This window comes from Quercus robur, chromosome 9 (assembly GCF_932294415.1).
Source record: "Quercus robur chromosome 9, dhQueRobu3.1, whole genome shotgun sequence".
NCBI classification, from domain to species: Eukaryota; Viridiplantae; Streptophyta; class Magnoliopsida; order Fagales; family Fagaceae; genus Quercus; species Quercus robur.
Window position 1 is genome coordinate 45747714 of NC_065542.1, and position 14343 is coordinate 45762056.

At 38.2% G+C, this 14343-nt stretch overlaps 1 protein-coding gene and 1 pseudogene across 2 annotated transcripts; both read right to left on the bottom strand.

Moving 5' to 3' along the window:
• Nucleotides 1-10: 10 nt before the first annotated feature.
• LOC126698672 (putative pentatricopeptide repeat-containing protein At3g13770, mitochondrial) lies at nt 11-11705 on the bottom strand (annotated as a pseudogene).
• Nucleotides 11706-12062: 357 nt separating this feature from the next.
• LOC126698668 (dehydration-responsive element-binding protein 2A-like) lies at nt 12063-13725 on the bottom strand. Of its 2 annotated transcripts, none has more exons than XM_050396049.1 (2): nt 13527-13725; nt 12063-13200 (listed from the first exon to the last, which is right to left on the bottom strand). In XM_050396049.1, the coding sequence occupies exon 2, from the start codon at nt 13118-13120 to the stop codon at nt 12299-12301; it is 822 nt and encodes a 273-aa protein (XP_050252006.1). In that variant the 5' UTR covers nt 13121-13200; nt 13527-13725; the 3' UTR covers nt 12063-12298. The 2 variants fall into 2 exon arrangements, with proteins under 2 accessions (XP_050252006.1, XP_050252005.1); XM_050396048.1 differs by having other exon boundaries at nt 12063-13262; nt 13527-13723.
• Between the last annotated feature and the right edge of the window lie 618 nt (nt 13726-14343).

Below are 14343 nucleotides of genomic sequence, written 5' to 3' on the forward strand. Positions count from 1 at the left end.
GAAGAAAAGAATAGAAAAAACCTGTTTCAAATTCACATTCACTATAGTTTTATATTTTCCAGCAATGTATATTGATGATAATTAAGGCATCTATCAAACATTGACCACATAAATAGATGTAACAATATCTACATTCTTGATAGGGACCTAAAGATGTAAAATTCCTAACTTAATTGCAATTTCACTATTGACAAGTTGTGTAGACTACAAGGCAGAGCATACTAGGAAATTTCAGATTTCCTACTAAGCAGTTGAACTATGCATAAGAGTAACACTGAACGTTTTGAGATTCCATGACAGTCTTTGCAACTTCCTTGACTACTTATCTGCTGACATAGTGCTGTTGACACACAAGCATGTAGACAGACCAATCAGTTCGGTCTGTGTCTCCATTGTTTTCCTTAGTTGAACTATGCATAAGAGACACACTGAATGCTTTGAGATTCCAGGACAGTCTTTGCACCTTCCTTGACTACTTGTCCGCTGACATGGTGCTGCCGACACACAGGCATGTACACATCAGACCCACCAATCAGTTCAGTCTGTGTCTCCTCTGTTTTCCTTAAGGTGAAGAAAGCACATTTACCACAAAGTTCACAGCGAGCAGTTAATTTGGTCACAGAATCAGCCAGGGGAATTATATCCAGCACACACCAAAGCTCCTCCTATCAACAATATTTATATTCATCACTAGAAGGATCTTGTTAGAATTTTCAAGCAATTTAATATGATATGACGCCATTTAATTGCAAAAAAGTTTTTAAGTTATAACCTAATTGTTTCTCAAAAAAAAAAAAAAAAAAAAGTTATAAGCTAAAACTCTCAATCCAAAAAAGGTAATTATTATTATTATTTTTTAAATCATGAGCATAAAAATAGCTAAATATAATTGGTGGCCTATTTAAATACCTTAAATAATTACCATCTAGTCCAGCAACTATTACTCTTTTGCCATCATGATCAGCAGCTTCACGACAGAAATCATAAAGGTCCTCAAAGAATTGATCTTCATCAATACCAATCACATCTAACTGTCACCATAGACAGGTCAAAACTAAGTATCACTCCTAGTGTACATAAAAAACTGATGAGAGTTAAATGCAATAATCTCACCAAAAAAAGCCAGAAAACTATGCTCATTTCAAATTGAGATTTCTCAGACGCACAAACCACTTACTCGTTACTGAGACTGCATGTTTACCAAAAAACAATAGCTTTATTTCAAACAATACACACACAAACGCACGCGCGCACAGAGAGAGAGAGAGAGAGAGAGAGAGAGAGAGAGAGCACGCACACAAAAGAAAATAGTTCTGCATTTTTACAAAAGAAAGAATACCATTCGTAATACATGTATCACAAATTGTGTCATTGAAATACCTGATCATATGCCTCAAGACCAAACTTTTGTCTGAATGATGACAAATCAGGTAAGGCCAAGCATGGCAATTTTGCCCCATCATGTGTCACGATTGAATCCAATCCATATCTTGTATCCTTATTCAATTTTACTATTGCCACACTTCTGCATAACAGAGATGTAAAAAAGAAACAAAGCATCATAAGAATAATTCAAAAAACATTTAAACATTGTTCAGTAATTCAAGTATTTGAATATTTGTTGCCCTGTATATGCATGCATAAAGCATGGGAATTTTTTTCCAACAGAAGTTTTGGTGTTTTTGTAGTTCAAATACCTGTGCAGCAAGATGCTTCACATAGTTGAAGTATCTCTTGAATGAACAATATCAACTGTGGTGATAAGAAGTTACAGGCTCCCATAGTTAAATTGATTAAAATCAAAAGCTTTAGATAACAAATGGAAGAAATCCAATGAGAACACTGATCTCTTTCTAATACTCAAAAAACTAGAATTCCAATATCTATATAGGGTCCTTGGGTCTTCAAGAAAATAATGGGAGAGGAAAGGGATCTTAGGTTTAGGGTTTGGGTCCTGACACAATATATATATATATTTTTTTTGATAAGTAAGAATGTTATATATATGAATGGCTACTCTATGCATGAAGAACATAGAGCAAATCCAGAAAATACAAGAAGGAAAACAAAAAATAAATAAAAAAAGAAGAAGAAGAAAATCAATCCACAGATTAATTACAAAGAGAAAGAGAGCTAATGAAAGAAGGGAGAGAATCACTAGTCGTGAGTCCCCAAGCCCGAGACCAATCAAAAAGAGTCCCACTGAAAGAAGCAAGCATCTGATCACCGGAACTATCCAAATCCTCAAAAGTTTGCCAATTCCGTTCCTTCCAAATACACCAAAAGATGCACAATGGAACTAAATTCCATATCTGAGACGAGTGCTTCCCCAACCAATTCCACTAGCTAGAAAGCAAATCTGGGATCGATCTAGGTACAATCCAAGACAGGCCAAAGGTTATAAAGACAAAGCTCCATAACTGATAAGCCATCTCACAATGAAGAAGTAAGTGATCTACCGTCTCTCCCCAATTTCGACACATAATGCACCAATCCACAAAAACCAATCTCCTCAATCTTAGATTATCACCCGTTAGGATCTTATTCCAAGCTACACACCAAACAAAAAAGGAAACACGCCTAGGGGCCTTTACTTTCCATATAGCTTTCCAAGGAAAGACAATTGAAGGAGAATTCCTTAATTTGTTATAATATGACCGGATATCAAAATCCCCATCAAGCTTCAACTTCCATCTCATCCGATCTCCCACATCCATTGGAGGAGTAGTAGCTCCCAAAATACGAAGAAAATGCAGCCCTTCATCCATCTCCCAATCATTAAATTCTCGAATAAAACGAACATCCCAAATTCTTCTATCCTCCGCCCCCAGCCTTGACAAAGAAGCTTCAACAGATGCCTCCTTATCAATGGCAATACCATACAACCTTGGGAAAGCCAAGTGAAAAGGTTGATCCCCACACCACCCATCCTGCCAAAACCTCACTCTATTCCCCAACCCAACAACAAATTGACAATTTTTGCTAAAGTCCTCCCATCCCATGCGAATACCTTTCCACAAACCACACCCATGAACTCCCCTACCCAGTTTTGAGGTCCAACCCCCCCATTCTTCCCCATATTTTGAAACTATCACCCTCCTCCATAACCGATCCTCTTCCTTCCCAAACCGCCACAACCATTTCCCCAATAAGGCCTTATTGAACGTAGTAAGTTTCCTTATCCCCAACCCACCATTGGCTATAGGCGCACAAACTTTATCCCATCCTACCAGATGAGATTTGCTATCACCCCATAGAAAATCCCTTTGCAACTTTTCAATTCTATTAGCCACATGAGTAGGAATTGTGAATAGCGAAAGAAAATAGGTAGGAAGACTAGATAGTGTACTCTTGAGTAACATTAATCGACCCCCCTTAGACAAATACAACTTCTTCCACCCGACTAATCTTCGCTCAAATTTTTCCAAAATAGGATTCCAAATTGAAGGGGAATTGTGTGAAGCCCCCAAAGGCATGCCAAGATAAGACATAGGCAACTTTCCAACTTTGCAGCCCAAAATATCAGCCAGGGCATGCACATTATCAACCTCCCCTATTGGAACCATTTCACTCTTATGCACATTAACCTTCAAACCTGTTACCGCCTGAAAACTAAGTAACAACAACCGAATATAAATGATTTGCTCCACATCCGCATCACAAAATAGGATAGTATCGTCTGCAAACAGTAGATGTGTAACACATTCCCCACCACCCCTCCTACCCTCAACTTTAAAACCCCGGATCAAGCCAGCTCCCTCCACTCTTTTCAACATCTTACTAAACACCTCCATCATAATCAAAAACAGCATAGGAGATAGTGGATCCCCTTGTCTTAAACCTCTTGAACTACCAAAGAAATCAGCTGGAGACCCATTAATCATAACAGAGAACTGAACTGTGGATATACAAGTACGGATCCACTGACACCACTTTACTCCAAAGCCCATTCTATGCAACAAATTTAACAAAGCCTCCCAATTCACATGATCATAGACTTTCTCAATATCAAGTTTACAAATGACTCCAGGAACCCTACTCTTCCGTCGGCTATCCACACACTCATTCGCAATAAGAACCGAGTCAAGAATTTGTCTCCCATCCACAAAGCTATTTTGAGTCTCAGAAATCAACTGATAAAACCACTCTCAATCGATTTGCCAAAACCTTAGACAAGATTTTATACACACTCCCCACCAAGCTAATAGGTCGGAAATCTCTAATATTAGAGGCATCATTCTTTTTAGGAATTAATGCAATGAAGGTAGCATTAAGGGATTTTTCAAACTTACAATGTTGAAAAAACTCTTCAAAGACCGCTAAGACGTCTTTCTCCACTACTCTCCAACAATGATGATAAAATGCCATAGTAAACCCATCCGGACCGGGAGCTTTGTCCCCTTCCAAATCACGTACAACTTGAAGTATCTCCTCCCTCTCAAACTTCCTTTCAAGCCAAACCCTCTCCACATCCCCAATACAATCAAATTCCAAACCCTCCACAAAAGGCCTCCACCTCTCAGTCTCCTTGTACAAAGTTTTATAAAATTGTACTACCTGATTAGTCACCTCGAATTCCTCTTCAAACACCACCCCATCCACCTCCAAAGTCCTTAGATGATTAAATCTTCTATGAGAATTAGCCACCTTATGAAAAAACTTGGTATTGTTGTCCCCTTCCTTGATACATAACATCCTAGATTTTTGTCTCCAGGAAATTTCTTCCAAAGAAAGAAGATGCTCCACCCGAGACCTCAAAGCTACCCTATGCCCTTTCTCCCCATCAGTGAGACCAAAGTCCCCTTCCTTGGTGTCTAATTTTTTCAGCTCCTCCAATAATTGTTTCTTTTGACGCTCTACATTACCAAACTCTCGGCGATTCCATTGCACAATGTCCTCTTTCAGAGCCTTCAATTTTTTTGCAAACACGAAACTAGGTGTACCTACAAAAGAATGCCGATTCCACCAGAATTGAACTCTATCCACAAATCCCTTCGTCTTCAACCACATATTTTCAAATCTGAACGGACTTTTCCCCCTTGCCATTCCCCCTGCCTCCAAAAGAATTGGACTGTGATCTGAGATAGGACGTGGTAAAATCCTTTGAAGAACATCTGAGAAATGGTCCTCCCAATCTGGAGTGACCAACGCTCTATCAATCCTGGACATCGTTGGGTTATCAGTACCACTTGACCATGTATATCTACCTCCGTCTAAAGGCAAATCAACCAGGTTAAGATCCTCAATAAATTCAGAAAATTTTTCCATAGCCAAGGTCAAACGTGCCTCACCCCTACGCTCGCTAGGAAAGCGAACAATATTAAAATCACCAAAGCAGCACCACGATAACCTCCAATATTGCTGAACACCCACCAACTTATCCCACATGTGACCCCTCTCAATATTCTCATTAGGGCCATAAACCCCTGAACATGCCCATATAAAACCATCCCCCACCCCTTGCCACTTTACCGAAACTGAGAAAGTGCCAACCATAACCTTCAGCTTCTCCAAAACCCTTTTATCCCACATAAGCAAGATACCACCAGCAGTTCGATCAGCCTCCAAAACAGCCCAATCCACATATGGACAGCTCCACAAACTACAAACCAACTGTCTATTCATGCTAGCAATCTTCGTCTCTTGTAAACAAACAACATCGCACTTCCCCTCCGGCAACAAATTCTTCACCACAAGACGTTTTTGAGGATCATTTAAACCTCTAACATTCCACGAAATCATTCTTATCTTCATAAACACTAAACTAACCCCTGCTATTGACACCAACACAAGACCACCTTTTATCTCCTGTCATAATTCACCAAACATATTAAGTTTTGCAACTCTCTACGTCCCTTGTTTTTGGACTTAAGACACTTTTTTACTACCCATTTCTCTCCTGTGTAACACATTGGCTGCTTCCATCTCAGTTTCTAGCCTCTGTAAGAGAGCAATGCACAACTTCTCATGTCTAGTCGTTGACAACCCAACCAATTTATTGAACCCAGGAATTCTGTGCTTCATCCAGCTAGAAATATCTAACTTATTCTCAATACTCAATACCTCAGTGCCCTCCTCCAACTCTACCAACTTTGTTGACACACCCGGATCAATGATTTGCAGAGGTAAACAATCTGACACTTCAGTTTCACCAAACCCCACAGAAAAATCAACTGCATCCTCCACAAGTATGACCTCCCTAGGAAGACTTAAAAGTTCCTTACTAGAGAAAGTATTAACTTCCTGACCCGATACTCCAAAACCCATTAACCCAGCTCGCAAAAACTCCAGAAACTGATCGGGAAAAGAAGGTCCGTTCAATCTCGGCACAAATTCGAGAGTTACCAGCCTCTTACCTTCAGAAATCGACCCACCCGACAGCTTATTATGTCCCAAAACACTATTCCGGTCAGAACTGAGCTTGAAACCCATTTTCAGAGGAATCTCGGTGCGCCCCGACACTTCCACCGGTGAAACCCAACGCTGATTAATTGGCATAACTCCCTCTGCCTTGGTCTGCATCGCCCCTACCGGCGAAACCACATGCAATGGACTGACCGATAAACTCCTTTCATCTTCATCGTCTCTCAACAAAACCTCCGGCGTCACTAACCCAGTTGTAAGGATCCTGGAACTCTCTTCAGTCTCATCGGGACTAAGTTTAGATGAGAGTGGGCCTAAAAAAGCGTTGGAGCATTCTCCAGCCTCTAAACTGCATGGGCTTGTACTCAATGGGCTTAAGTTAGACACAGAATGGGTTACGGGCTGTTTTGGGCCCAACCCGAAACTCAGCTTCTCTGTGACAGCCCGTGGCACCCATTTAAAGGAAGTTTTTCCTTCTTTATAATTATCCCAGAAAACCCGTCTCTTCCCATTCTCAGACACCACCACTATTAATCCCTTCCCAGTCCATCGTGTATCCCTCAAATCACACCCCTTCCCCTTTTCAGTTTTATTTGAATTCAAACCAAAAATTAATGGAGATCTGATTTGATTCTGTACCGGTAAATTCTCACCTACATTAATGCCCAAATTAATGCTCCTCCCTCTCCCCTCCCCTCCCCTCACGGCCGCTATACCAGGCTGACCCACCGGACCAGCAACCACCTGCTTCCGAGATTGATTCAGCGGCACTGCCGTCGTTTCCTTCATCCTATTCTGCTGTTTCTCCCCCATCGCATCATCTATAATATTCTGTCCTACAGCCTTGGTTTTACGGAAAGGATGAATACCACCCTTTGCGTGCATTGGACCCTTCACTGTCTCAACAAAAGACCGAGATGGATTACGTTTCTGTGCCTGAGGAATAAACTTTACTTGGCCTGAACCACCAAAGGCATATTGGTTGGGTTCTAACATCTTCCTCAATTCTAAACCAAAAACCTTCCAACCATATTTTTCTTTCCCTTCCGGTATTATGACAGACCTCCGGAGCCAACCAGTTTTGAGTTCAGTCACTAGCAAAAACTGACCAAAAGAGTTTGATCCCCGTTGCAAGGTATATGCAGTATCTCCTTCCCTAAGCGTGAAAAATTGTTTGGGATTCACCCCAATCGCCATAAATGTTGCAGCACGTTAGAATAGACCAAGATTTAGAGGCAAATAAGAAACTTAGTCAGACATAATATGTTTTACAGACTTTACTAGGCTCAAGAGAAGGTTATTATGCCAATTAAATGAAATTTGATATCAATCACTTCTACTAAATGGAAAGAAATGAAATTGAAAATTACAAGTAATATGACATCCAAAATAGATTGAGAAAAATAATGGGTCTAGAGTGATAAGGATCTTGCAAAAAATGACTTTGGATGTGCATATGGACAAAGAGGATTAAGGAAGGGGGCCATGTAATTTCTAGAAGGATGAGAACTAAGGAGGAAAGGTTTAGAAAGTAGTGGGGAGAAGTGATTACATATCTTGCATAAATGACACATAATTTGATAAGCTTCTATTTCAATTTTGAGGTTCTTTTTATATAATTTATATCTAGTTTGGGAACTTAAGGAAAGTGGAGTAGCGAGAAATGCCAGGAATAAACAGCTGCATTTCTCATATATCACACTAAACAACAACCAAGCCTTAATCCCAAAACTTTTGGGGTTGGATTCTCATATATCATATAGTATCATGCAGGATTTTACATATATATCATCGATTATATATCATATCATAAACAACAACATCCAAGCCTTAATCCTGAAATTTTGGGTTGTCTTCTCATATATCATATCATACAAGTAAATTTTCATGCACTTGTCATTGATCTAGATTGCCTGTGAATTCAATAAATTTTGACCTTTACACATCATCAAAAAACATGAATAGACTGAACACAGATACATATGCAAGCATCAATATGCATTATTTGAAATGCAATTTTTGGCATTAGCAGGAGTCTGGACTCTGAACAGGTCAACCAATATGCTTGGACAGATTGAATGGCTCTATCGCTGCTATGACCAGAACTAATAAACTGAAACTAAATAATTTTCTTTGGTAACAGATAAAAATATGTTTAAATTCTTGAAGAATGAAATAACTAAAATGATCCAGATGCCTAATTAGATAACACTAAATATGTAACTGATATCTATTAAGCCTCACCCATAAGTGCACCCTCCAGATTCCACAAAATTTAAGAAAGCACCAAAGTTTTAGGCATACAGCTCTTACTCTCTCAAATGGCACTGCTTCGCAACAGAGAGATATTCACAGGAAATGAGTCATTTTCCATTACGTGAGTTAGTTGTCACTTAGATCAGGAACATAACCTGCATCCTTTAAAATACAAGTAATTTCTCTGATCAACTCATATAGCACCTTAGATTGTTTATCACCCTTGAAGAAGAATTGGGACCCATATTGAACCTCTATTCTGCTATAACTAGGCTCCTTTATGATCCCTGATTCCTGGATCACAGCCCTGACCACTGCAGCATTTTCCCAAAACCCAGAGGTGGCATTAGCATTAGACAAGACCACATATTTTCCAGGATTTTTGGGTTCCAATTCAAAAAATTTCTTTGCTGCCAGCTTTACCAAGTTCATGTCTCCATGAACCCTACAAGCCCAAAGCAAAGCACCCCATATCATTGAGTGCTCCTTACAAGGTGAGTTCAGAACAAACTCACACGCCTCTTGTAACCGGCTAGCAAGCCCTAAAAGATCAACTATAGCTGCATAATGCTTCCCTCTTGGCTGAATTCCATAATCTTTGGTCATAGATGAGAAATATGCCCAACCCTCATCAAGCAAACCTCCATGGCTGCAAGCAGAAAGAACTGAAAGAAAAGTAACATAATTTGGTTTGAAACCTACAGTTTTCATCCTATGAAAAGATTCCAAAACCTCTACAACTTTTCCATGCTGACCATAGCCAGAGATTAAAGCAGTCCACATAACAACATTCCTATTTAAAGACTTGCCAATTACCCGATGCCCATCAGAGAAACTACTGCATTTAAAGTACATGTCCAAAAGGGCACAATTGACTACCACATTTTCCCTAATTTGACACTTGATCATGACACCATGGGCCTGTTTCCCATGCTCGAGTGTTGCTAAAGATGCACAAGCTCTGAAGACTGAAGCAAAGGTATACAGGTCGGGTATAAAACCAGTCTGTCTCATCTTGTAATAAAGATTTAACCCCACTTCTTCAAGCCCCTTTTGCACATACCCTGCAATCATTGCATTCCATGAAACCAAGCATTCTCCCGCATATTATCAAATAGAATGTGAGCGGTTCCTAGATCCCCTGATTTCACATACAATATCAACAATTTAGTCTTCAAATACTCACTGGGATCGTATCCAACAACAACCATTAGTGCATGGATTCTTCTCCCCTTCTTCTACTCTTTTCTAAATATGCATTCCTGCAATAGAAGAGCATAGGTTCTTGGTTCCACTTGCACTACAGTAGTGTACAACAGCCCCACAGCTTCCCTCAATCTTCCTGAAATACAAACACCCTTTAATGTTTTATCCAATTGGAGGTAGCTCTTGTAAGGCTTAACCTGAAAGCTGGTGATCATCACATTCCATCAATTGAAGCAGTACATTGCCAAAATCTACTCTTTCCCAATTCTAAAAATAATATATGCAATTACACATGTCAATTCCATCAAACCTTAAACTTTACAAAAATCACATTCATACGTAAGTATGTATATAGTAATGGAAAATTCCATTCAAATTGCCAAATATTCAAATTACCCAATTCACTATTCAACCTAAGGATCTCACATTTGGCACAGAAAATAATACTACCCACCAAATAAATGCAGCATTTTATCAACAACCTGCATGAATTCAAGCTCAAATTCAATTATAATACATACATACATATATATATATATATATATATATAAATGTATGTAAGAATGGAAAAATTCTATTCAGACAGTCAAATATCCATACAACCTAATTCACCATTGAATCTAAAGATCTCATCTTTGGCACAAAAACAATACTGCCTGCCCACCCACCCAAAAAAAATTATCAACAACCCGCAAAATTCAATCATAAAGCATACATAAATATGCATATAAAAGCAGCATAATTCCAATCAACACTACTGCACCTAAGACATCTCATATTTGGCATAATAACAACACTGTCCACCATAAAAGCAACAATCTTAAAAACAACTCACGTAAATGCAAGCTCAAGATCAATTACAATACATAAATTTAAAAAGCGAACATTTCCATACAAATAGTTAAACTACCCAATTCTGCACTGAACCTAAAAGATCTCATGTTTGACAGTTGACACTAAAACAACACCAACCACATAAAACGGGCTAAAAATAAAAAAACACCATCCACCAAAACGAGCTAAAATTTTATCCACAACCCACATAAATTTAAAGCATGTATATAACACACATAAAGAAAGTAAGTAAAACTATTGAAGGTTCACAAACCTGCCATTGCTGCTCTCAGATTCAATTCTGCGAAGAAGGGTGGTGATTTTTCCATCGAACATGGGGCCAACGATCACGTGAATCTCTCCAAAAGACGCAGAAGGAGTCAGCAGCTCCACGTGCACGCCACGACTTTGGATTGAATGAATGGAACAAGTAGGAGAAAAGGTTGTGGCTTTTAGGGGAAGGAAAATTGTGTGGTTGCATGGAAAGGATTTGGGGAAGGGGGGACATGGGGTTCGAACTATAGACATCAGATATTATTACAGATGCCATTACTATCAGGTTATCACTTAAACCCATATTCTACTACATAATGGTATGTTTTAAAGTTTCAACAATAATTTTGCTAATCAGCAAATGCAAAATCTAATTGTTAGCTTCCTTGAAAATATGCAAATTTTGAGCACTCAAATAATAAATTCCAACTAACCTAATACAACACCAACCAAGTCTTGGTACCAAATTATTTTGAGTCGACAATCATGGATCCATTAACAATAAAGTGACTAAATTTTACGCAGCTACCTACCGCAACCCTCTTCCTTTTTCCGGGCTTGGGACCGGCTGTGAACAAAACATATGGCACTACGCACCAACACAGGTGGAGTTAAATTTTTCTAACCTAATACGCATTGAAATTTTAAAATCCTTCAAAACTTATGCTACCAAATACCATTAAGATAGCATTAGCTATGATGTTGACATTGCAGTCTTTATGGGCATTGTCATTTTAAATCAATAGGTTAAACCGATAGGGTTCTGCAGTACAATATCTTACCTCAAATAAACTGCATATAGAATGAAATCATTCATATTTCAAAAATATTAAGTTCTAACTTCCAACCACATGGTCCATTGTAAAATGAAAGAAATTGAGACACAGATAGAAGAAGAGCCACTAGTAACAAGCTGTGCCAGGGTGATTATTTAAAGAATAGTCCAAACTTGAATAATAACAACAAAATAACAGATATTGACAGCATCACCAAAACCAGAATTAAAAAAAATAATAATACAAATATGCTACCAAAATTTGTAGATAAGTAATTCTATTACCGACCAAAACTAGTCATTTACATGAAGGCTAAACCTCAAAACAGAATCCAGCATGCATATACAAATATCCTACCAAAACTTTTTGATAAGTGATAACTAACAGTACTAATAGTAATACTGACCAAAACTAGACATTTACATGAAGTATAAACCTTAACACAGAATCAGTAAGCGAATAAAAATACCCTACCAAAACTTTTTGACAAGTGTACTAATACCGACCAAAACTAGACATTTGCAGGAAGTCTAAACCTTTAAAAGCTCACTCCAATAAGTGGTATAAGTGGCATACTGTTAAAGAGCCTGCTAAAATTTCCCCAATCCAAGTTGATCAGCATCATAACCAAAACCCCGCACAGAATCTGTGTTGCCAACAGGATCGTTTAATAGAGCCATAATTTCATACATAAAATTTTCATTTTCGGAACATTCTAGCAAGTTCTCCTGTCCATTATCCCCAAAATAGTTTGTAGACTCATCCTTAGCTTCTGTGACAGGATAATACAGAGTACCCTCATCAGCACAAAACTCAGACACACCAGTAGACTCACCCTCGGCCTCTGTCCCCACCAAACTTGGCATGTCGGCTTCAGTGACAGGATAATACAGTGCATCCTCATCAGCACAATACTCAGAAGGGTTTGCCGCAGTTGTGGATTCAGATCCCACAGGACTTCCCATTGAATAAGGGACAGACTCAGAGGAAGTCCAGCAGCAATCCTTCACAGATTCCATTGAGGATGTGCGACTTGTGATATCTGGAAAGTTAAGCCGAGCAGAGGAACCATACATTGTTGAAGCAGCTTCGTCATACACGGACGCAGCATCAAAGGCAGTCCCAAAAGTCCCTAGCCAGAGTTTTTTTCCACCATTTGGCTCATGAATCTCTGCCACCCACTTACCCCATGTCCTCTGCCTAACCCCTCGGTAATGGCACAGTGAGTTTTCAGGTCCTCCTTTTCCTTTCACACAACAGCCTTTCTTTGACCCTTTGGTTTGAACTTTAGGAGCCCCACAAGACGCAAACTGGGCAGTATTTTTTTCTTTCCACTTCGCCAGTGTCTCAGCCACAGAGTCTCTACTATTCTTCCTCTTCCTCTTCTTCTGATCAGGATCAGGATTGTCCATGATCGTGTGAAACCTTTCCAGACAATTCCAATAATGCACCCTCTTGCAACGTGGAATGAATTTCCCAAATCGCAAACCCTCTTGCAATAAATCCCACAACAATCAAAAACCCCAAACAGAAAAGGAAACTGAATTTCCTAATCTGAAAAAACACAAACACTTTTATATCAAACCCCAGAAAATTCAAACCCTAAAAAAATAATCAAGAAAAACCTAAACAGAATATTTCCCCCACAATCAACGAAAAACCCAATATGAAACCCTAATATTCAAGTAACAATATTGAAATTTTCAAAAGAATCAAAACAGAAAAAAATCAAAAACCCCAGTAAAAAAAAAAAAAAAAAATCAAACAATAAAGAAAACCCAAAACGGAAAAGAAAAAGTATAGTCTAGAAATTGGTACCACTCAGTCTGAGTCTGAGTCAGTGGACGATTTCTTCTTGATGGGAACGTGTTTGTGTTTGTGTTTGAGAGAGAGAGAGAGAGAGAGAGAGAGAGAGCTTTCTTTGGTCCCAAGTTCAGAGAGCTTTTGAAAGTGAAAAGGAGCCGTTATGAATCTAAGGGTATTTATAGGGTTCCCGCTTGCTTAGTTGCTCTGTTTTATTTTTATTTTTATTTTTATTTTTTTAAGGCTGAATATTTCTTTTATTTATTTAACATATTTCTTATGTGATTTGTACCTAATCAAAAGACTAATTTTTAAAAAATTCTTGAAACTGATTTTACTGAAAGTAATATTTTAATTTCCTTGAACTTGAGTAGTGAAATTTTTTTTTTAAGTAAATTACCTTAATAATGATTAAATTACTTGTCATTTGTTTCATAAAAAAATAAAAAAAAAAATAAAACTTAATAATGAATTATTCAAATGGAAAAAAAATAATTTCTTAAAAAAATTGTCAAAAATCATATTATTCAACTTGTGACATGTTTGCTGATATAAAATAAATGGCAAAATCATTCCATCTTTGTCAACCTTGAACAGTCTTGATATTATAGATTTAAACGTAAATATATCATTATGTATACATCCTTTTCTAGAATTTTCACATATATATACCCAACAATAAATATATATAAAAATGAGTATCAAATTATAAATTTAAAATGACACATTTCTTTTGTAAGCTAATTAGAAGCTACTAATCACCTAACAATATACTCAATTCAACCCATGTCTAGCCCTGCAACATTTGGAGGAGTAACACTTGTTACTCACC

Coding starts and splice junctions, on each gene's coding strand:
- LOC126698668 (XM_050396049.1), bottom strand. CDS start 13,120: ATGGACAATCCTGATCCTGATCAGAAGAAGAGGAAGAGGAAGAATAGT.